Here is a 25,296-nt window from a genome sequence, read left to right on the forward strand (position 1 = left end):
ATGGCACACTCTCTCGGCTCACTGCAACCTCCGCCTCTGGGTTCAAGCAATTCTCCTGCCTCAGCCTCCCAAGTAGCTGGGATTACAGGAGGAGCGCAGCACCACACCTGGCTAATTTTTTTTGTATTTTTTTAGTAGACAGGGTTTCACCATCTTGGTTAGGCTGATCTTGAACTCCTGACCTCATGATCTGCCTGCCTCAGCCTTCCAAAGTGCTGTGATAACAGACATGAGCCACCACTCCCAGCCTGGGACTTCACTTTCTATAGAAAGGACACTAGATACCTCTAGAGAGAGATGCAAGGAGGTAATCACTGAATCACTGCCCAATAGAACATTCTTCCCAAGCCTCTTAACACTGTATTCACTATAAGATAGAGGCAAATTCCTCCACTGTCTTATTTGTATATTATAATAGTCAAATATCCCTGTATTACTTAAGCTCTTTAATGCAATATATGTAATGTGTATATGAGGCATATATATGCATATATGTAATATATGCAATATGAGGCATAACCAACAGAATTATATATTGCCTGGTTTTTACAGCTGTAGTGGATCACAAATTGCTACTTAGTCCAGTAAAAGGGAAACTGAAGCCAGAGAGGGGATGTGACCTCACCTAAGGATTCATGGTGAGGGAGTGCAGAGGTAGGGTTCAAACCCAGATTTTCAGCCTCCTAGACAAATTATATATCAAAAACAAAACAAAGGGAACACAAAACAAGTGATGATCTTTTGTTCTGTGTCTTTTGGAAAGACTTGACCTCTGCAGGTGGAGTAAGAGTCATAGAGGACAGTTGGGGTATCTCCAGGCATGTTGGTCACCAGCCCTGTCCAACTCATAAAAGCCTCCAGTAGAATGAGCCGTGCTGTCTCCCAGGACCCCCTCCTTCCCTGTAGCCCAGTAGAGGCAAGACAAGAGTAGCAATGTGGACTCCAAAACACGTGTTTTGTTTATTTCAGCAAGACTGCATACTAATGGAGGAACAGTAGGCAAGTTTCATGTCCATAATGTTCCTGGGCACATACCCTTGGCTGATGTCTTTCTTTAACAAACCAGTCCTGTTCACAGACCCCACTTACTTCCATGCAAACCTCTTCCAAACTCCAGCTCTGATCCCTTCCCCAAGGAAGAGCTTGTGAAATAAAGCTGTGTTGTTTCACCCTTGATTTCTGCTGTGCTTCACTGATGTGGTTTTGTTCATTGCAATGTCATTAGCACAAATAGAGAATTCTAAAACCCCAACAACCAGGAGTGATCGTTGCAAAGTTTTGTCTTAGCCAGACCCTTTACCAAACTAAATCAAGCTCTTATTGTGTCTTTTGCTAAACTTGCTGCTGCAGTCCTAAGAATTGAAACAGTCAAAAGCATCCTTCTTCATTTATTTCTCTGTGTGTGTGTGTGTGTGTGTGTGTGTGTGTGTGTGTGTGTGTGAGATATATCTTACCAACCAAGATTTGTTTTCCAAATTCTCTAACCTCAGACAGGAATTCAGATGTGCCCACATAATAGTCAGCGATGTAAATCAGAACTCACGGTTCTTCCATGTCCAACAGATCTAGGGAGGATTCTGGAATATGGGATTCAATCTCTTTAATCAAGAATGTGGGAGAGAGTGGCCAGGGACTGTATCTTCAGGGGCCTAACAATTAGGAACATGGGGCTGAAATCTTTGCTTTATTCTGCTGCTTTATGATGAAGAGGGTGACCAAGAGAGACTGTTTCCCTCAGCATTTATCAAAACCCATGACACAATCCCAGTTACTACCTGGTTTTGAAAATAAAGTTTTATTGAAACCCAATCACATGTAGAGTCCAGTCACTGCAACCAAAACCATAAGGGCTGCTAAGCCCAAAATGTTTATTATCTGGCCCTTTACAGAACAAGTTTGATGGTGCCTAGTGTAGGCTATATGGAAACAGATAAGAAGGGCAGAGAAGGCTGGGTGCTGTGGCTCACACCTGTAATCCCAGCACTTTGGGAAGCTGAGGCAGGTAGATCACCTGAAGTCAGGAGTTCAAGACCAGCCTGGCCAACATGGTGAACCCTGGTCTCTTTTAAAAATACAAAAATTAGCCAGGCATGGTAGTGGGTGCCTGTAATTCCAGCTCCTCAGGTGGCTGAGACAGGAGAATCGCTTGAACCCAGGCGGTGGAGATTGCAGTAAGCCAAGATTGCACCACTGCATTCCAGCCTGGGTGACAAGAGTGAAACTCTGTCTCAAAAAACGGAGGGTGGGAGGGCAAAGAAGACTTAAAGTTAGTTGTCCAATTCTCCTAAGAGAAGGGAAAAGATTAAAATGAGAAAAGGAAGAAAGAAAGGCAAGTAGGGTGGGGAAGGAAAAAGGGACAGAGATACATGAGGGATAAATTAGAGGGGAAAAAAGAAGAGGAAGAAGACATGGTAAAGGATAAAGAAGAGGAAAGAAGGTCAGGTATAGTGTCTTATGGCTCTAATCCCAGCACTTTGGGAGGCCAAGTCAAGCAGATCACTTGAGGTCAGGAGTTTGAGACCAGCCTGTGCTACATGACAATACTCCATCCCTGCTAAAACAGAATAAGGTTTCATCTCAAAAAAAAACAAAATAGAAGAGAAAAGAACAGATTCAAAAAGTAAAGAAAGATGGGAGAAAGGAGGGGATAGAAAAAATGGGAGCAATAAAGTGAGAGAGAGGCAAAGAAAGAAGGAGTGGGAGAGGTTAGAGATGTTGGCTAAGTGATAGTTTAGGCAATGTTTAGCCTGTGAATCCACAGAGCAGGTTGGTTTTATTGAACAGGGAATTAGCCATGTTGCAGATGAAACTGAAGATGTCTCAGAGCCATCCACTGCTTCTCCTCAGCTCCAGTGTGTTGATACAAGGCACAAACCACCGGTGACTCACTTCTGCCTCAGAGATGTCTAATCTGCCTTTTGATGGCTTCCCTGCCAGCAGTTCTTCCTGACATAGGTCCCCATGTCCTGAGATGACTCAACAACATCCATTACAACCAGCAGCCTCAGCCCAATTAAAGAGATAAATGCAAAATAAGAATGGAAGGAAAGGAATTGCAGAGCATCTGAAAACCTCGTTTGAGAGGATGAGACTGTTTTTCATTTCTCCACGTGGAAGTAGTTCAACAGCTACCATGATTGTTACAGATATTTATCATAATAAGTAACACTTATGACAAGGATAACTGCATGTCACAAAATAATCTCAGTGCTCAGTTCTTGTATGTATTTATCTATAAAAACAGTCAAACTTTGTAAAATATTTGAAGAGATCTCTCTGAGCCCAATGTGAGGGCCATTACCCATGACACTGCTGTGTCCCCCCAACCCCAGGAGGTCCTGAGAATGAGAACATGTGCCCAAGGTGGTTGGGCTACAGGCTGGTTTTACACATTTTAGGGAGGCAAAAGACGTCAATCAATACATGTGAGATATGCATTGGTGCAGTCTGATAGGGTGGGACCACTTGAAGTGGGCTGGCTGGGAAGGCGCAAGTAAAAGGTAGAGTTAAAGTCCAAAGATTCTCTGATTTGCAATTGGTTGAAAGAGTTAAATATTATCTAAAGGCCTAGAATGAAGAGAAAGGAGTTTCTGGGTTAAGAGAAGGGGTTGTGGAGACCAGGGTTCTTATGTGCCTGAAATATTTTCTATTCAGACCTCTAAAAGATGTTTTCTATTCAGACCTCTAAAAGATGCTAGACTCTCAGAAAATCTCTTCAAGACTGGGAAGGCCTGGAATGGGGAAAGATCTTGTTATGTTAGTAGAGAATATTTACAGATGCAATTTTCCTCAACAAGAATGGTTTTGCAAGCCATTTAAAAATATGGCAAAGAAACGTATTTGGGGGTAAAATATTTTTACCTCCTTCTTTATCTGTCATGTGATGTTCTGCCAGAGTCAAATTGGAAAGTAAGCCATGTTATATAGCATGGAATAAAACCCCTCTCATGATATTGTTTGAAGGGTGTGACTCTTCAGATCCATTACATAGGGCTTTGGGCAAGAGAAGAAAATGGTCAGAGTTTAGTCTTTATATTAATTTCATTTGCTTCTCACAATCACTAAATGGCATGGAGCTATAATTATTAATCCCTATTTACATATGAGGAAACTGAGTCACAGGTCAGTTAAGTAAGGTGTCCAGAATTACCCAGCTAAGTGGCAGATCTGAGATTGGTACAATTGGTAACTACGCAGGAGGGTTCCATGGTCTTTGCTTTAACCTTTACATGATATTACTTCTTTAGCTGCTATAAACCCTCATAGACAGCTTGGAAGACAGGTTTTCTCATCCAGAAAGGGGAAAGGCTGTGATTTAAATGCAGGTAGATCAGACCCCAGAGTCTGCACTCTTCTCTTTTACTAATGAAACAGCACCATTCCCCTGCAGATGGCACTGGGCAAAATCATTTGGCGATAGAAGTTTAGGGTGGGAGACAAAGTGACGTACACTTTTCTTCCATTGTTTTATGATGAAGGAAATTTGTCCACGCCTCAGGCCCCAGCACCATGGGAGCAGACCCAGCCTAATTTTTGAGATTATTCAACCCTGCCAGTTTGGGGAAAACTAAGGACCCAGAAGCAAGAGATGAGAAGGAATGAAACAAGGACAAAATGTAATTAAGAGAAGTCAGATGTTTGGCCTCGATACAGGCTTGCAAAGCAACCTCTCCAGGTTCACAAAGACCTCTCTTTGTTGCTGGAATTGCTTGTTCCCCACAGAGCTTCTCGGAGCTGCATAATCCCCAGAATTTCAGAAAGTTATTGTTCCTTGCTAAACGTGTTTTAATCAAATTGAGACTTCAAAGGCAGAAATCACAGTTGGGGATGAGCTGGGCTAGTCTGTAAATTACTAACTTTCTAATCAAGTTAGGAAGAACTGGGTGCCATTGACAACCCCCTTCCCATTTATTCACCTATTTGTTCATTCATTCATTCTCCCTTCTAGTCGTTGATTCTACAAAGAACAACTGAGCAGCTTTTAAACTCCAGGTGGTGGGATATAAAAATGATTAAACACTCCTGCTCTATTGCCCTTGCATATGGAGATGCTTTTGACATTTTTGCATCCAATAGAATCACTTGCGGAGCCAATTGAAAATACAGACACCTAATTTTCACCTCCTGTGGGGTATTTCTGCATACTTTCTGGATGATTCTAATACACAATAAGGTGGTTTTTTTTTTTTGAAATTTATACTTTTCATGTAGTGCTCTAAATTGAATCTGTACAGAATATTAGAATATTTTATAACTTTTAAGTAAAAATTCTTAAAGCGGCATGTGCTCCCGTTTGCTCCCTTTACATGTAATTTTTTTTTTTTTTGAGGCAGAGTTTCACTCTTGTCACCCATGCTAGAATACAGTGGCATGATCTTGGCTTACTGCAACCTCTGCCTCCTGGGTTCAAGTGATTCTCCTGCCTCAGCCTCCTGAATAGCTGGAATTACAGACACCCACCACTGCCCGGCTAATTTTTGTATTTTTAGTAGAGACTGGGTTTCGCCATGTTGACCTGGCTGGTCTTGAACTCCTGACCTCAGGTGATCTGCCCACCTTGGCTTCCCAAAGTGCTGGGATTACAGGCATAAGCCACCACACAGGATGCACAGGGTTACATGTGCAGGTTTGCTACATAAGTAAACTTGTGTCATGGGGGTTTGTTGTACAGATTATTTCATTACCCAGGTATTAAGCCTAGTACCCATTGTTTATTTTTCCTGATCATCTCCCTCCTCCTATCCTCCATCCTCTAGTAGGCCGCAGTGTGTGTTGCTCCCTTCTATATATCCATGTGTTCTCATCATTCAGCTCCCACTTCAAAGTGAGAACATGTGATATCTGGTTTTCTGTTCCTGTGTTAGTTTACTTTTGCTGAGAATAATGATCTTCAGCTCCATCCATACAGTTTAAGAATCACTCTTTAAAGTAACAACATTTAGCATTTAGAAACATCATATCCTTTGACTGGCAGATGTTGAGTACAAATATCAGTGTCTATCCAATCACTCAGTTGGAGTCTAAGATATTGAATCTTTGCCCTATGTTTTATTCATTCTCTTTCTCTCATGGCTCCTAATTGGGTTTACATAGAGACCTATGTGATTGTGAAAACCAGAGGCATAAATGGTTTGGCACTTCTAAGCGTCAGTCCACACAACAACCATAATGAAGAACACAGGAGATATGAGGGTAGGCTATGAATGGAAGACGTAGTCAGATAGGCTTTAACGTTAAGCTTCCTCATTCAGGAAGGATTGAAATAGACATGAAAGCCTTTATTGCTTCCCAAGATTTCATTTTCATTTATTGACTATAATAACAGTGTTAAAAATAAAGTAGGCAAAACTGAAAACCCCACATTTAGACAAAGACTGAGCCAACACTTCTACCGATTAAATTCGATCTGAAACTAGATTTGGACATGATGGCTCTACAGATTCTTTATGCATGTAGATCGGGTCTCATTTGGAACTACAGGGAAAGTGCAGCTAAAGACAATTGATTGAGTCTAATTTTTTATATGGATTTTATTATTACTCCCATATATGTGGATGACTTTTGCATGCACATAAACCTTATGTATACACAAAGATAATTCATTCTGATGATATAGACATCAGAAGTGGGTGATAATTAACCATTTTGATGCCTCAACAGCTAAGTCACTTTTACTCTCCTATAACCTAAAAACTGTGTCTAGGGAAAACCATTTATTCAGAAATGCAACGTTTTCAAAGAAGAAATATGTCAATTCTAAGCATAGATTAGCAATAAAGTACTTAACTGCCTCTCCTTTGGCCTGTGACCACATGGTACCATACAAATTAGACTTGTTTATTTCCCTCCTAATTTTAACTAGAGACATATTTGGAATAATAATGGAACAGTACTTAAAAAACAGATGAAATCTATAAATATCCTGGAGAGCCATTGACTCTTCCTCAGTGTTAAAACTCCAGGGGATTTCATCTGCATAAATTTGCAGTGAATTCCCTAACAGACCTGTTGAGATTCAGAATCTCTGTGTCTGTTATCAGTCCAACACCAGGATTAGTACAAGGTCAGCCTGCCAGGCCCATGCCTGACAAGCAGTGAATTGCTCAAACCAGGGAAAGTCAAATGTCAAGAGAATCATCAAAGTGGAAATAAGACATAATGAATGGCTTGCTGGTAAGTCAAACATTGATGTCACATAGGCTCGTGCAAGATTTATGGGATGGATAAACAGTGGCCCCAAATCCCTCTCAGTCTATATTTTTTAAACACTTTCATTTGGAAAGGCAATATATTATATATACAGTTGTCCCTAAGTATTGTGAAGGATTGGTTTGAGGGCCTCCTACATATACCAAAATCTGAGGATGTTCAAGTTCCTGATAAAAAACAGTGTAGTATTTGAATATAATCTATGTACATCTTTTCTTATATTTTAACTTATCTCTAATTTACTAAATGGTTTAGGAAACAATGACAAGAAAAATAAGTCTGTATAGGGTTTGTCACAGACACCATTTTTCCCCCAAATATTTCCAATCTGTGATCATGTGAATTCACAAATACAGAAAGGGCTGACTGTACATATAATCACCCCAATCTACTACCTTAACATAATTGTTTTTAATTTATATATTATCTTCTGATCCCTGTTACTTGCAGACACATTTCTTTAAATAATTATAATTATTAGTTATATACACTTTTATATTCTATGATTTTCATTTATTATTATGTTTTAAACGTTCTTATGTAAATACATTATCTGCTTTCACAATTATTTTAATTGTTTGCATAAAAGTATCATCATCGTTATTAAATCAGAAATCATTACACTATTTTCCAAATGCTAAACATTTTGGTATTTTGCTAGTATAGATAAGGACGGAGGAAATATCTTCATGCCTGTTTTCTTTTGAACTATTTGCAATAAGCTTTTAAAGGGTCAATTGTTCTAAAGATTTCTAGGAGTCTTGAAATATAGTGTCATATTGATGCCCAAAAGGTTTATTTCCTTTGGGTACAGTGACTCTTAGCTGTAATCCCAGCAATTTTGGGAGGCAAAGGTGGGGGGATTGCTTGAGCCCAGGAGTTCAATACCAGCCTGGGCAACATGGTGAGACCTCATCTCTACAAAAAATAAAAACATTATCTGGGCATAGTGGCATGCACCTGTGGTCCCAGCTACCTTGGAGACTGAGGTGGGAGGATCACTTGAGCTTGGGAGGTCGAGGCTGCAGAGAGTGGTGTTCCTTCCACTGCACTTCAGCACAGGTAACAGAATAAGACCCTGTCTCAAAGAAAAAAAAAGTTTTGTTTCCATCTAAAGTACTAGTAATAGTGGGTCAATTTACCACAATCTAGCAGCATTAGGCATTATGGTTCTTTTTGCTATTTTAAAAGTTATAACATGATATCTCTTTTACATAAATATAAAAAGTTATTTCATGTTTCATGTTTTGATTGGTTAAATCAGAATTCTACGAACTATGGTCCACTTGGTCCATTACCTGTTTTTTATAAATAAAGTTTTATTGGAACACAACCATACTTATTCTTGTATTATGTATTGTCTATGGCTGTTTTTGTGCTACAAAGGTAGAGTTGAGTAGCTGTAATAGAAACCATATGGCCTGTAGTGCTGAAAATACTTACTAATTGACCCTTTACCAAAAAAAAAAAAAAAAAAAGATTACTGACCTGTGGCTTAAATGATAAAAGTAAGACATGTTTTTCTGAAACAATTCCAACAATTGGAAGAATTTAACTAAACATGACTGACTCATATCTCCTTATCCTTAAAGAAATTTTCTCTTTTTGTAAAGAAATTTCACACTTTAAAAAAAGTTTTAATTTTTTTTCTTTGGTTTAGAAAGTCTGTTTTCTTCAACTTTCCTCATTTTTACCTCACTTAACCCCCAAAGTAAAAGAACACTTATACCTGTACTATGCCACTCGCTGTTGTTTTCCATTTGTTACCTTCTATAAACTGTGGCATACATTCATTATATTATACAAAGCCCAATGTCTAGTTAAATTTTATACAGCTGTGCAGCTGCCACCCAAATTGAGTTATAAAATGTGACCAGTATCCCAGAAAGGTTCTTCATGGCCCCTGCCAGCCAATATTTCCCCCAAAAGTAATCAATATTCTGTCCTCCATGACCATGGGTTAGTTTTGCCTTCTTTTGATCCTCAAATAAATGGTGGAATCATACAATATATATTCATTTATGTGTGTTATGACATTAATACATATTACTGCATGTAACCGCAACTCATCACATTTTTCATTGCTGAGTGGTATTTCATCATATAAATTTATTTATCCATTTTGCTGTTAATGGGCATTTATATCACTTTTTGTTTTTGTCTGCTTTGGATATTTTTGTCCCTTTTTTTCTGCACAAAGGCACTTACTGGTTTGGAAATATACCTAGGAATGAAATTGCTGGGTAATAGAGTGCGTATGCTCAGGTTTTAGTAGATAATTTCAACCCATGTTCAGAAGATGTAAACTAATTTACATTCCTGTCAGCAGTGCATGTGACCCCACCAATTTCCAAGTGCTCCTTTTCTACCTTCAGTGAGAGGTAAAGCTGGCTTGTGCAACTGAACTCTAGGTGTCTTCATCAACGGTTGTGTGGTTGGCTGTTGCTGTATGATCATAACCAATCATTTAGAGATCAAGATTCTTTCCCTAACATCAACGTTGCCTTATTTTGTGACCTTGGTTCATGTAACCTGACCTCAGATTTAACATCAGTAGAAAGGGGGCAGAGGACTACGGAGTCTGCCCCACTTACTTTCCTGATTTAGAATTGATATCTAGATTCTCTCCTACCCCATGTGCTCTTCCACTCATCCCTGGCCACTGTCTCACCCTGTCTGGTGCTTTAGACTTGGGATAAGGGAGAGGAGGTCAGAGGAGCACTTCCATACCTGGGGAGGGAGAGGATGTTATCAAAGAGAGAGCTGAGAGCTCTCTTAAGTTGTAACCTGGCCCTGCACACCATGCCTGCTACCCTCTATGGAAAGAAAAACAGCCTTCCTTCTGCATTAGTTATGGATGGCTCAGACAGCTGATACAGGGTCCTATCTGTAATAGGGTTTATTTCTCACTCTGTCCTTCTCCATATCCCTTCTTCTTTCTTCTCCTTCTCTTCCCTGTCCCCTTTTCTTTCCTTTCCACTCTCTCCTCTTTTCATTCCACAGCTAAGTCTCCGGTGCCCACTAAGCTCCTTGCATTTACTAAGCAATGGGAAATACAGATCAAATGGAAGTGATCCATTTTGCTTCTGGATTTTACAGCTTCAGGCAGCTTGTTGACAACACTTCAATAAAAAAGAACCTGAAAAGCAGTGAGATTATTTTACTTGCTGAAAGGAAGGAACTATTTCTTGGCATGTGGAACTGAGCAACACAGCACAGGTTATCTTGGGGTTACAAGTGAAGCATCATACCCACATGGCTCAAGTCCCTGGCCAGAGATAAGAACTTAGAAGTATCTCCCCCACCTGGGAGACCAGTCTCCATGCTTTTCCACTGCTTCCTTTAAATGAATCATTCAGGCATTTGCCTGAAGACTTAAAGCGACCCACACCCTATTCCCTTTTAAGTATCCCTAGTTGCCACATTCTCTCTTTCTTTGCCTGACTATTCATACTTGCCTTGTGTGACCCAGGAGCACAAAACTGTCCTCTTGATTCATTGCACCTTCCCTGCCCAGGATGTGTAAGTAATAAATCTATGAGCTTATTTTCAATATGGTGGTATATTGAATTTGTATCTGTCATTTGAAGAACTAGGAACTACCACAGACTGGAGTTTCCCTTGAGGAGAACACAAGGTTGGTCTTCCCATGCCAGAGTGATGATCAGGCAGACATAAACTGGGCATAGATCAGACAAGAGCTGCAAGGGCATCTGCAGGTATAAACAAGTTCCTCCTGGGAGAGATCCCCTGGTCAGAGGTCAGACAACTAGGCGTGAGGTCGTCCACCAGGCAACAGAAGCATCCTGTAAAGGCACATGTCAACACCCAGATTTACCTCCCCTCATTGACCATTAGGGCAGCGTTGTTAGCTGCTGTTTACAGGAAGCCCAGTTTAGTCGGGCTCTCAAAACAGCACAGGATCTGAAGTTATTGCTATCCTCTTTTTCTTAAATCCATATATGTTTAAAACACAAGAACCCCTTTGTGATATTAAAAAGTTCTTATACCCTTCACATGATAAGTCATCAGGTTTTGAGGACTATGGATTGAGAAGATGTGCAAAGGCAAAAAGTTACTACGAATGCAATTGTGCTCACAGGTGCATGGGCCTTTTAAGCCATGTCAGCTTGACATCTTTATTTGTGTGAGGCAAATTGGATAAGCAGATTCCAGAAGTGCTTGGCATATAATAAGATGTCCTGGAATCCTACAAGGTTTCGGCCATCTTCCATCAAAGAATTATATATCTCTAACTTCATCCAGTAATGGAAAACTGTGACCATGTGCATTGTTTGTTGTGTGATAGAGTTGTCCAATCCTCTGTTGTCCAACCCTCTTTCAAATTTTTCTTCTGAAAGGGACCCTGGTTGGGAAGCTCCACAAGTTGTAATTGGGTTTTTTTTTTTTTTTTTGAGACAGAGTTTTGCTCTTTTTGCCCAGGCTAGAGTGCAATGGTGCAATCTCGGCTCACTGCAACCTCCACCTCCCCAGTTCAAGCGATTCTCCTGCCTCAGCCTCCTGAATAGCAGCTATTACAGGTGCCCACTACCATGCCCAGCTAATTTTCTGTATTTTTAGTAGAGACAGAGTTTCACCGTGTTGGCAAGGCTGGCCTTGAACTCCTGACCTCAGGTGATTCCCCTGCCTCAGCCTCCCAAAGTGCTAGGATTACAGGTGTGAGCCACTGTGCCTGGCCGGATTTGGGGGATTTTATGATTGAGAACCTGTGTGCATAAAATCCCCCGACTCCATCCAACTTGTGCAGCTAATCACGTAGTCTGTGAAACCCTACAATGTGACAGGTAGCAATGAACTTTACATACTCAAGTTCTATCCATGGAGCAGAAACCTCAGTTGGAAGGTGGCGGTGAAACATTTATGCCAAAGACAGCCTGTCCCTGCATCTAACTGGATACATTTAAGCCTAGCCCTATTTTTATTTTGGTTTTGTGACTTCTCAGCATTATACAGAAATGGAATATTCTGACATTTAAATAAGGAATATTTATCTCCCAAATTCAATCTATTTGTGTCCAGAATCTGGTGGTACTATTTCCTATCACCACCACCATCAAAAGTATTTTTTCTCTTCAGCAAATCATTCAGTGATCCTCTGAGATCATGAGGACAGAGGTCATAGGCTCTAGAATATTGTTACCGAACCTAAGGTTACTTGGGTCTTATTTTTCTCTAGTTCATTTTTTTCTTATTTGTGAGATTTATTGGGGCTTTCTTTTTTTTTTTTTTTGTAACCTTTTAAGAGTTTTTAAATTTGTCTTTAAAAAGATATGGATGTTGGGTCGCCACAGGGAAGAGAGAAAGGAATGAGTTTCTCATTGCTGCATCTGGGAGAGTGGATGTGCCTCACATGGCTTTGAGTCAAGACTGTGGGATTAATGAAGCTAGGCCTTCAAGGTCAAAGCTCAGATGGTCTAGCTGATCTTACTCTGCTCCAAGGTTAGAGACCACGTCCCCAAATCTGATACTCAACTTCCTTTCATCTACAAGACAACCTGGGCAAGGAGAGGACAATACTGTGTCCCTCACCCCATCCTCAATTACAGGACCACAGTTTAGAACTCACAATGACCGAGTCTTTTATCATTGAGAATACGAGCCTGCCAATGAATCTGTGCCCTAGATTTCCCATAAAGAAAGTTGTTCCTTTGCCATTTCCAATTCCAATCAGGCTTCTGAGAAACCCAAAGTACCCAACCCCTGGGCAAGACATGAAACAGTATTGAAATGGGGTCAGTTCCCCTCTTGGTGTTCACAGCAAACCCTAATGAGATCAGCAGCAACAACCTTCTGACGTCTTTCAGCTATAGATGGAAGTCTGTTCCCTGTGGGAAACCACCAGGCTCTATTGCTGTGATCTTTGATTGGAACATACTTGCCCAAGAGCCAGCCTTGATTTCTGGGGTTTAGAATCTATTCCTCACCCCTTTGCCTGGGACTTCTCAAATTTCTTCCTTTCTTTGGCTTTCAGCAATCCTCAGATCTGTGGATCACAAACTACTTAAGGAGACGGAAGCCTTGTGTTATCCATAGTTGGTGCAATGTGCCAAGACCTGTGCCAGATTGGGCTACAAGGAGACTAAGACAAGATAGCTGCCCTGAATAAACTCACCTCCCAGTGACAGTTACATTCCAGTGTGACAAATTCTATGCCAAAAAAAATTATATATCCAGGATATTATGGTAGGAGAAACCATGACTTCATATTTACATTGCTGTGCATTCAGGGAAGACTTCCTGGAGGTCGAGTCCTTTGAGCTATATGCCAAAGATAGCTATTGCCAAGATTTCAACACAGTACCATACAGCTGGTATATCCAGAGTAGATTGTAATGGGTGATTATGATATTGATGACAGTTTACAATGAATTTTTGCCTGTGGTTTCTTGCAAGTGGATTTCTCCCAGTCACTACATAACCTCAGAATAGGAAACCTTATGCTGCATGTTCTGCATGACTTTGAAATCAGGTCAGGATCCTCATAGTGACTATGTCACCAGGATAGTGTTGACTAGTGACCTTCCTCCACATGGTAGCACCATTGTACAGATTTGCAATTTGAATGAGACCATGTCACACTCACTCATCACAGCTTACCTTCTATTGTATGTGAGGAGACACTGGATTTCCAATCAGGAGGCCATGACTGGAGAAACATGAGCAACAACTGAAAATCTTGGGTCCACTAAGAAAAGACCTGGGTGTTCACTACAGATGCACACCTGACAGCCTTACTGTTTCCTGGGTACCCAAGACTTCTTAGCATGAAAGCTCAGTTCTTTGCATTCTGGCTTCTACTCTTCGGGCTTCTCCTTTGATCCCTTCTTCCTTCCCAGAAATCCTGAACTGCTCTCTGATCTCAAAACAGTCCCTGTTTCTTTCTGCCTCCAGCCCTATGCAAATGCAATCTTCTCATTTTGCCATAACTACTGGTTTTCATGACTATCTCTCCCACAGGACTGAGCTCTTAGAGGCCAGAGACTATCTGTAATTCGTCTCTATATGAAAATACAAAGATGATCACCACATGTTAAGTGCTTTAGAAATATGCTCTTTTCAATGAGTGAATGAATGAGTAAAGAAAAAACAAATGAAGTCCTTAGAAAAGCAAAAAGCAACAATATTCCTTGACCAGAATGTTGAACTCAGCTTCTCAGAACCACATACTCTCCCTTTTCATACCATCACTGCCTTGGGTCAGGCGCTTTGGCAAGAAACCAAGAAAAAAAATATGGAGATGTGTGCCTGTGGAAGCTGATTTTAGAAGATGTGTTTCAGCAAATTTTGGACAAAGCCTAAATGGTACAGGTTCAAAATGGATTTTTCACAACTGATCTCAGGAGAGAAGTACTTGGGAATTTTGAATGCTGGTCACATTGCTTGCTGTGAAATCCTTTCCCAAAAACTGCAGGTCCTCTGGAAGTGCTGAGAATGAGTCTTACGGCAGATAAAGAACTGATTTCTTTTATTTTGTATATAGCAGAGTCTCCATGGAGAGCTGAAACTTCTCCCTGGACTTGCTCACTGCAACCTCCAGCTTATAGACAGCATGAGTTAGAAGGGCACAGGGAGAGTTGTGTGGTCCATCCCACCACCCAGCTTCTCTGATTTCAGGCAAAAATAATACCTACAGAAATACTTATTTTGTAATTAGTGTGTGCCAGGCACTGTGTATGTAACATCATTTAACTCTAAGGAAACTCCCATTTGCTAGATGTTAAAACTGAAGCTTAGAGAGATTGAGCAAGTTCCTTAACCTCTCTGCATGCCCTCATCTGTAAAATAGATCAACAACATTAAGGTTACATGAGTTAATTTTTTTAAAATAGTACCTGAAGCACAGTCTATTTTATGTAGTTTTGTGAAATAGAAAAATAGATACATGAATGGATGAGTAGTTGGTTAGATTAAGTAGAGTATCTGGACTATGATCAAAGAGCCAGTACATTGGAAGGCAAGAGTCTAATGCAGGCCGTCTGACTCAGATATTGACTGTAATAATACCTCTGGTACTGTGTAGACCTTACCAGATGATTGGACATGCTCTCTAAAATCTTCAGGAAAGGGTGCTTCCCTTCACACCTCATTCTAGTGTCTTCTACCTGAAACATTCTTTATTGTAATTTGCTGGACAGTGTCCAGTTGAGTTTTTATTTATTCCTTTTTGCAAATATAAAACCCATGGCTTCTACTTTGTTAGTGGGTGGATGGATAATGGGAGAAACATCTGCAGTGTCTTCATCCTGTCTGTACCTTTTGTCTAACCAGCCTTCTTTTTCCTTTCCTTTTTTTTTTTTTTTTTTTTTTTGAGATGGAATCTGGCTCTGTTACCCAGGCTGGAGTGCAGTGGAAGAATCTCAGCTCACTGCAACCTCCAACTCTTGGGTTCAAGCAATTCTCTGCCTCAGCCTCCCAAGTAGCTGAGATTACAGGCATCTGCCACCATGCCCAGCTAATTTTTATATTTTTAGTAGGGATACAGTTTCACCATCTTGGCCAGGCTAGTCTTGAACTCCTGGCCTTGTGATCCACCCACCTCAACCTCCCAAAGTGCTGGGACTACAGGCCTGATCCACTGCGCCCAGCCATCTAACCAACCTTCTTACAGCCTCACCCAAGCAGCCAATGGAAGCAAGCTAGAGACACACACAACACTGCCTTAATTATCCTTGCCTGTTCCCTTTTAGATTCTGCATCTCTCTGACAGTTGACTCCTGAAACTCTATTGCTCTTGTCTTTTAATGTTGCCAGCATTAGGAAAGGAGTGACCTTGACACCTTGCTCCTTGTACTGAACTTACAGCTTTCCTCAGGATAGTGCAGAACTAAAAGATTGGCAGAGATACTTGTGGCTAGAAATATCTCCACTGAAGACAGTTATAAGAACAGGTGCAAGTTTCCATAGGCACAAAAAGTTCTGCAAATGTGCATGAGCTTACTGTCATTGGAGGAGGTGGGCTTTGAGCATTACGTGGGGACCAGTCCTCTCCAGTGGCGAGACAAAAGCAATGTGGTTTGACTGCAACCCTAAAACCTCCCAGGCTCCATCTGTTCCCAGGAGAGCATTTAGCTTGTGTCTTCCCAGCAATAATGAGTCTGCTTCAGGAAAGAGATTTAATTGTCCCATTTACCTGCTCTGGTTCACAAGATCACACTGACAAAGATCACAGCCTCTTTTTAATAGGAGAAACTGACAGCAGAATGAATATCATAGAGCCACTACTTGGAAAAATGACATTTGATGCTTTACCCTTCCTAAAGGTTGCACATTTCACAGCCTTTTACTCTTAAGCCCACTGCAAGCTCCCCTTTGCTTTGTATTTTTTCTATTTATATTGTAGAATAACTCACTAAACATATTTGAACACTTCTGCAATGCTGCCCAATTCAAGCCTGGGGATATAAGAAAAGAAACAGAAACAGAAAATATGGATTCAATGCTCACTACATGCTGCAGGCCATGAAAAATATCAAAACCATAAAACATGGTCCCTGATCTCCCTCCAGGAGATTACAATATACTTGAGTAAATGAAAAATGAAATTAGAAAGTATTTGAACTACAGTTCAGTACACTAGACAAAGAGGGCCACAAGGCAGGAAATGATTAATTTGAAAATGATTGGAACGGGCTGTAATTGGTAATGAGAAATGTGTATTTGCTCTTTTTTGAAATCAGGGCCTGCTTTACCATGTTGACTTCCTCTAAAAAGAGGTATTGTCTGGGCAAAGGGCAGAAGGAAATCTTTTTATTCACATCCTGATAAGAATCAAGATGATGTTTCTTGTATCAGACTGCCCTCCTTACAGGCTTACAAACCTGGCTTTCTTTGGGGCAACACCAAAAGGAAGATGTTCTGGGAATCTGATGAGTCATAGTGAGAAGACCCATTTTTGTGTCCTCACAAACCCCAAAGGGTCTGGACACGGTGGCTCATGCCTATAATCCTAGCACTTTGGAAGGCTGAGGTGGGTGGATCGCTTGTGCCATGAATTTGAGATCAGCCTGGGCAAGATGGTAAAACCTCATCTCTACTAAAAATACAAAAAATTAGCACGGCATGGTGGCATGTGCCTGTTGTCCCAGCTATTTGGGAGGTGGAGATGGGAGGATCACCTGAGCCCAGGAAGTTGTGGCTACAGTGAGTTATGATCGCACCACTGCACTCCAGCCTGGGCTACTAGAGTGAGACCCCATCTCAACAAAACAAAAGACCTCTAAAGGAAGGGGGAAGTCAACACTACATTGTATCTTGAAAGGGATGGCATTGGTGTTTTGTGAGAAGAGGAAGCAGTCCTGCAGGTCTGAGGTACATGGTGGGCAGAGAAATTTGGATGAGTTTTCGATAGTGTTGATGGACAATGAGATACTATTTCAAAGTCTCACATGACTTTGTGACTGTGTGAAAGCATGGGAGGCTGTTGGAAGGAAAGGAATTGAATCAAGATGCCCTCTTCCCATCCCTTTACCTACATAACTGATTGATCAGCACCCATTTTTGTGAGTGAGGAACTTAAAAGGGGATGGATTTCCTATTTTTAAAAAAATCTCATTAACATGTGTGCTTTTTTTCTGATTAATACATTTGAGACTTTTAATGAATCACTAAGTCTGTAAAAACAAAACTAGGAAAATCTCTGTCCATCAAAGTGAAGAAAATGCAAGGAGGTTTACCCTCTGTTTGAAGCTTTCAGTAAGAAATTAAAGCCCAAACAAGTATGTGAGTTCAAATGTATGCTACTTAAATAGTGTAGTAATCAAAGTAAAATTTTTCCATACAAAAATTCATGCATTGAAAACTCCTGGAACCATGGCAGAAGCAAACCCAGAAGCTCTCTATAGTGATGTTTCTATAGCCTAGTGTTCTTGGAGTCCCATGGGGCTTAAAGGGAAAATAATTCTGCAGAAGTTTACCTCATGGTCAAAAATTATAGACGTCACAAGGAAGTAACCCACCATGAGAGTCAGAACACACGACAAACAGAGGAATGAGAATTCCAAGAATTAAGGCAGGAGGAGGAGCAGGGGGGAATAATCTGAAAAACTATAGGTTTAAAATTATTAAATATATAAAAGTTTTAAAAATCATGATGAAAGTCTGGGATACTATGATAAAAAGAACAGGCAGAACTATAAAAGAACCAAATGAAGATCACAATTAAAATAAATAGGTTAAAATTAAAACATAAATATTACTAACCAAAGAACAAATTAATGGGAAAATATATCTACTGGAAATCACCCACATGCAGCACAGAGAGAAAAAAATGCAAAATATTAAAACAAGGTGAATAACCAAGAGGATAGAATGAAAAGGTCCACAGTATATTAAAGTTTTCAGGGGAAAAAAAGAGATAGGACTATTATATGCCATTAGGGAATTGCAAATTAAAATAATGAGCTAGCACTACACCCCTCTGAGAGTGGCTAACATCCCAAACACTAACACTGACAATGATAATCAATGGTGGTAAGGGCGTGGAACAAGAGGAACTCTCTCATTCATTGTTGATGGGAGTGCAAAATGGTACACAGCCACTTTGGAAGAAAGTTTGGCAGTTGACTACAAAGCTAAAACACAGACTTAGTGTATAATGTAGTAATAATGCTCCTAGGTATTTACCCAAATGAATTGTAAAAACTGTACCACACCAATGTAAGATGTTAATAGGGAAAACCGAAGAGGGTGGGGAGAGGTAGTATATGGAAACTCTCTATACTTTCTGTTCAGTTTTTCTGTAACTATAAAACCACTGTTAAAAAAATCTATTAACTTTTTTAAAAAGATACGACAGGGAGAAGTAATATTCAACATCATAGTAGGTAAGTTTTTGCCAGAATTAAAGTTGTAAGTATTCAGATTGAAGAATCATACTGAGTCCAGAGCAGAACAAATAAAACAAACCCACACTTAGATTTCACACCAAAGATAAAGTGAAGTTCTCAAAAGCAACTAGAGAGAAAATGTAGATTGCATAGATCAATCAACTTTTCAACAACTGCCATCCAGATCAGAAGAAAATTTAACATTCTGAAAAGGTCAAGAAAAAATAATTGTCAACTTTGATTTTTATATTTAGCCATATCACCCAAGAGTGAAAACAAACCAAAAACAATACATGATAATTTCACCTAACTCAAAAAAGACCCTTATTAAATCAATCATTATGATTGACTTTTTCAAAAAGAATTGATATAAACATTTATTTTCTTAATTTTCCTCTGCATGCCCCCATTACATCTTAGAGATAATGTGTATACGTACACATATAAGATATAGTCATACTTTTCATTTAACATTGTATGTATCTTCCTTGATTTTTACTGTCCTTGAAAGATCATTTTTAAAGGCTGACTCTTAGTCTAAGTGCCATAGTTTAGTGAATTGCTAGACAGTTTGTGTAATTGCTAGACGTTTAGATCAGAGAGTTTTCCTCTAAATGGCAATGGATAAAATTCACATAAAAGAGAGAAAGAATAATTCTAAGCATGCCTACTGTTTCCCCCCACACACCCCCATTGGAAAAAACCCACCTGGTTCTTTAATTGCCTCCTGAAGTTGGCCGATGGGGATAGTTTAGTTTGCAAGGGGCTATTCAGAACCAGCTGGATATATCTTTTCAATTAAACTTTTGTCCCCTAAGTGTACAAGTCATGTGTTACTTTCCTGAATAATCCTGAATGTTCTAAAGAGAGAGAAAAAAATAAACAAATATATTTGAGGATCGCCATATGCCGGGCACTGTGTTAGGCATTTTCTTCACAAAAATAAATAGTAGCAATAGATACTCCTTATGAAAACTTATTATGATCTGGGTCCTATAGGGATTTGACACCTTCTGATCTCATTCGATCCTCATGGCAACTCTAGGAAGTATGTCCTATTATTAATTATGCCTGTTCCACAGATAGGGTAACTGTAGCTCTGAGGTTATGCAGCAAGCAGATGATCAAGGATGATCAAGTCACAATTGCAATGAAGTCTTTTTACTGTTACATGTTGCCCTTTTATTACCATGCCTTGTTCCAAGCTTGGGTGGGTGTTGGGGGTAGGGGTGGGAGAAAAAAAGCCAGGTGAGAAAAACATAGTAATGACCCCCCCCAAAAAAAAAGGCAAAACTCCAAAACACAAAACCAGGAACTGTGCTAAGTTATATATATTATACATGTATATAATATATAAATATGTTTATAGAGAAAAAGTTTGCTCTATTCTCTCTAGATAGATAGATTAAATGTATAAATTTCATCCTCACTGCAACAATATTGTATAGGCTAATATATATAAATTTCACCCTCACCACGACAATATTAGGTAGGCTTTGTAATTATTATTATCTTCATTCAAGAAGTGGGCAAATGGAGACCCAGCAAGCTCAGAAACTTGCCTTAAGGTTACATAGCTGTGAGTTGCACATCGTCTGTTCCAAACCCAGAAGCATCTGCCCCAGAGTGCATGTTCTTATCCTCACTGCCTGTGAATGTTGTGTTTTTTTTCCAGGTGAGATGGAGGAGCTGGAGACCCTGTGGCTCACAGGGATCTGCCACAATGAGAAGAACGAGGTGATGAGCAGCCAGCTGGACATTGACAACATGGCGGGCGTGTTCTACATGCTGGCCGCGGCCATGGCCCTTAGCCTCATCACCTTCATCTGGGAGCACCTCTTCTACTGGAAGCTGCGCTTCTGTTTCACAGGCGTGTGCTCCGACCGGCCTGGGTTGCTCTTCTCCATCAGTAGGGTCAGTATCCCTGGCAGCTACTTCCTTGCTCCGCAAGCAGACTTAGAAAAGCACATGGGTTCTTGACGTCTCAGTGGGGTCTGCATATCCTCTCCTTACTAGCCCTTCTTGGGCTTGTCAAAAGAGCATCCAGATTTTGTACATTCATAAGCCAGGGGTTGCAAACCTAGATGACTATGGAAGGCAGAAAGGAAATGGGAGTGGGTACAGCAGGCTAAGCATGAGAAAAATAGCAAGAATGGGGTGAAACAGCAGCTAAACCTTGGCAACAAAGTGAGAGAATGATAGGGAATACTGAGGACTGTGGCCAATTGTATAATGTTTACCTCACCTATAGGGGACAGCCATCGTCAACTTCTGTTGAGTATTGTCTTATGGGAATGTAGGGTCAATATTATCAGTTCTTCTGGTTTTTTAAAAAGAGAAATTGTCATCTGTTTTTATGAGAAACCTTTCCATTTTTAAATATTAGTAACTAATCCCATTTAAAAAATTTTCAAGAACACATGGGCCAGACACAGAAAGCCTGGGGCTTCCATCGCTAGCACCCAGGTATGCTGTATAGCACTACTAATGCTGTTATGCAAGATGTTACAATTTGCATATGCATTGTAACAGAACATGCACAACAGAACAAAATCTACTTGCAATGCTATGCAATATGTATACACATCTAACAAAACATAAAGAGCATGCGCAATCCAACAGCACATGAAATGAAACACAGATGTAAAGTAACAGAAGAAAATGCACACATATCAAGCAGAAAACAAAGTATACATTCAACCCAATATAAACCACAGCACAGAATACACATGCTATTCTGAGCTCCTGTGCAATACCGGAAAACCCCTTTTTGTGCAGCACAATATGTCCTGTGTATACTGCCATCAAGGTACATGTAACGTAAGTCATCAATAATGGTAATGATCATAAAAATGCTTATATTTATTCAGCATTTACAAGTACCAGGCACAATATAAGGACTTTATATTCATCTCATTTAATCTATAACCAGATCTATGAGTTATGTGCTGTTATTTGTTCCAGATTATAAGTGGCAAAACTTAAAGGTATGAGGTTAAGAGAGTTACCCTAGGCTGCCCAGTCAATAAAGTGGAGCCAGGACTTTAATCCAGATAGTATGGCACCAGCCAAGGCCAGCACTCTTCCTCAAGCAACAAACATCACATATAAGCAATGCAAGAGATTTGATACAGTTCATACTATGAACATATATGTACATGCAACTCACATAATAAACTATCACAGGCCAGGCACCATGGCTCACACTTATAATTTCAGCACTTTGGGAGGCCAGGGTGGGGTGATCATCTGAGGTCACAAGTTCAAGACCAGCCTGACCAACATAGTGAAACCACATCTCTACTAAAAATACAAAAAATTAGCTGGGCATGGTGGCACATGCCTGTAGTCCCAGCTACTCAGGAGGCTGAGGCATGAGAATTGCCTAAAACCAGGAGGTAGAGGTTGCAGTGAACCAAAATCTCACCACTGTACTTCAGCCTGGGTGACAGAGTGACTCTGTCTCAAAAAAACAAAAAAAAACAATAATTAAATAAATAAATGACCACACTTACAACACAACTTAGTCACATATCTGCATTATATTAAAAACATATACATGAATATTTTTCATGCATCTTCCAGCACAGTATAATCTATCTACCTCTTATCTAACTGCCTATTCATCCATTTTAGCCCTCTATGCATCCAATCTATTTATCCAGTCATCTCTGTTATTTGTCCACCTTGGTGGCCTCTTTTTTTTTTTTTTGCTTTCGAAGAGCTTCATTATTTAGGATTTTTAAAATGGTAAAAAAAAAATTTTGGTTGAAAACATCTAATTTTATTTGCTAATGTTTACTAGGAAAGCTAAATAATTGCTTTAAAACAAATTTGCATATTCTTAGCATTCTTAGCATTTGCTAGTTTCAAGAACTTTGGGGAGATTCAGAAGGTACATATTAGTTTAGTGAGGAAGATTCATTTTCTCCGTTCAATTGCACTCCAAACTCGGATTCTGTGCGAATACATATTTACTAATTAGCTTGATGGCATCTAAACACACAGATTACTTAAAAATAACAACGTATGTGCATATAGCTAGGTATTATGCCAATTTTAAGCTGATTCTCCCAGCCAATTACCAAAGGATTTTCATATCCAAATGATTCTAGGATTATCACCAAACAAATGCACACTGTTGCGTTTACTTCTAAATCTTGCTTGTTTTTGGAAGCACATTTCCTCTCTCTAAAACACCACTAAGGAAGCCAAGTTGATGTGATCAACATTTTAAGAAATGAACTGAATCCCTGTCTTCCTTTCCAAAGGATGGGAATGGAAGTCAAACCGGGCAGCCCAGGGCAGGCATTGTTGGTAGAGTTCCTTGATCAGCTGGAATTTGAATTTTGCCCTCTCCATCCCTAGAGGAGAGGAGCCCAAGTTTTATGGGAGCAATGTAGGGACTTCTATGCTCCCTTGGGAACTCCCAGCCATCATTATTGCTTCAGAGGTTTCAGGGAGCCCTGCTTATGAGGACCCTCCTTCTTCCCAGATAATATGTCTTTTCAAGTAAGTGCAGCCTGATGTGTCTGAATAGGAAGATATCATACTGAGTGATACCTTCCTGCCTCTCTCATTACTTAGGGGTTCTCAAAATAGTCTCAGCCCCTGATGTGGTGCCCAGCAAAGCTCTGACTTTCTTTAAAAAAAAAAAAAAAAAAAAAAAAGAGAGACCTTCCTTTTAGTCAAGGGCTACTGCCACTGCTAAAGTTTATCTTCTATGGACATTCACACATATGCCATCTTACACATAGGTTTACATAGCATGGAGAGCACACACAGAAACAAAAGTGAATTCATTGTGTACACACAATCATTTTCTTTCACAAAATCTGCAGTGGGAAATTCCCAGGCAAAGAACCTACTTTCCACAAATGCAAGATTACAACTGCAAAATGAATTATGCCTCATGTGTGGATGAGGACTTGTTATTTCTAATCCTCATAATGCCCTCTGAGATTGACATGATCAGACCCCCATCCTATGGATGGTGAAATTGAAGCCCCAAAGGTTACCTCTGTGGCTTTACCATATGTTTCCCTAAAGCAACAGGAAATATCTCACTTCATCTATCACACTAGAAAAAGATATGAAAGAGGGAACTTGTCTGTTAATGTGAGGTTGGGTTGCAGGCTTTAGTCTACTTAAGAATTTAGGTGTTTTTTTTTTTTTTTTTTTTTCTAAAAGACACTGATCCAGGATGCTGTGAAATTTACTCCCTCCCGAAGGCAGGTTTGGTTTTGCACAGAAACTGGATCTCTCCATTACCAGTACTTCTCCTTTCAGCAAGATGAATATCCAGTCAATAGATGCAGAGCTATTACCATGCAGCAGATTTATATAGCCCTTCTCATGGGCTCAATATTCCCAGGGAGGCCCCTGCACAGTGCAATGCAAATACAAGCTAGAGATACATGTATGCCTGGCACTGCAGAGGGAGAAGGCCAGCACTCCAAAAAGGCATTTGTTTGACACTGGAACCAAGCTTCTCCCAGGGTGGTGGTCCTTGGCTTTTACAACTTACAAAAATGCAACCTCCTGCCTTTGGCATGCTCTTAACTTTTGTTTTCTCTCCAAAATGCTTTCCTTCCCATTTAGAATAAAAGAATTCACTGTCATCGGCAAAATAGAGCTGCCTCAGTTGTCTCATGAAAAGTGAGGAATGAGAGACATAGCAAAGCCAAAAATCAGGGGAAGGAAAACAGGCAGCCTTTCCAGTAAGATCTGATCAGGGAGGCTGGAACATAATGGACAAAACCTTATGCTAACCCACTACTGGGATCCACAGATATCAGATGCTTTAGGGATGGGGTCCAGGCTCAAAGGGACTGAGGACAGTAGACTCATGCCCCACTGAGAATATTCTGAGAGGTCAGGCACCATCTAGGAGAGCAGAGAAAATTGCCTGGAACAACACCTTGAGTCATCAACACTAATTTTATCTGACTCTGAGCCCACAGTTGGACCAAGACGGCCTCTTATTTCCACAACCCATAAAATGTAGCTGGGATCTATAAATAATAGAGAAGATAAAATAAAGACAGAACTGTTGCAACTAAGAAGGAAACTCTATCCCAGGGATTTACTTGGTTCCCAAGGTAAGGTTTGGTCTGCTTGTATAAGCAGAAAGCCAAAGTGGCTTCCAAGAGCAAATCGTAAGCAGTAGAGAGTGGCATGCATTTATTGAAGCTTCAACCATATGGTCACTGCATGCTTAAGCTCCTGTGAAAGGAGAGAC

General features: G+C 40.1%; 1 protein-coding gene across 3 annotated transcripts in view; it reads left to right on the top strand.

Moving 5' to 3' along the window:
- Nucleotides 1–25,296, top strand: part of GRIN2A (glutamate ionotropic receptor NMDA type subunit 2A) — a 439,039-nt gene that overhangs the window by 398,790 nt on the left and 14,953 nt on the right. For all 3 annotated transcript variants that reach the window (XM_017533609.2, XM_037740199.1, XM_017533618.2), the window contains one exon: nucleotides 20,731–20,969. In XM_017533609.2, coding sequence (XP_017389098.1) covers nucleotides 20,731–20,969 — 239 coding nt within the window. The remainder of the gene's footprint in view (nucleotides 1–20,730; nucleotides 20,970–25,296) is intronic.

This window comes from Cebus imitator, unplaced genomic scaffold (assembly GCF_001604975.1).
Source record: "Cebus imitator isolate Cc_AM_T3 unplaced genomic scaffold, Cebus_imitator-1.0 Scaffold4, whole genome shotgun sequence".
Classification (NCBI taxonomy): Eukaryota; Metazoa; Chordata; class Mammalia; order Primates; family Cebidae; genus Cebus; species Cebus imitator.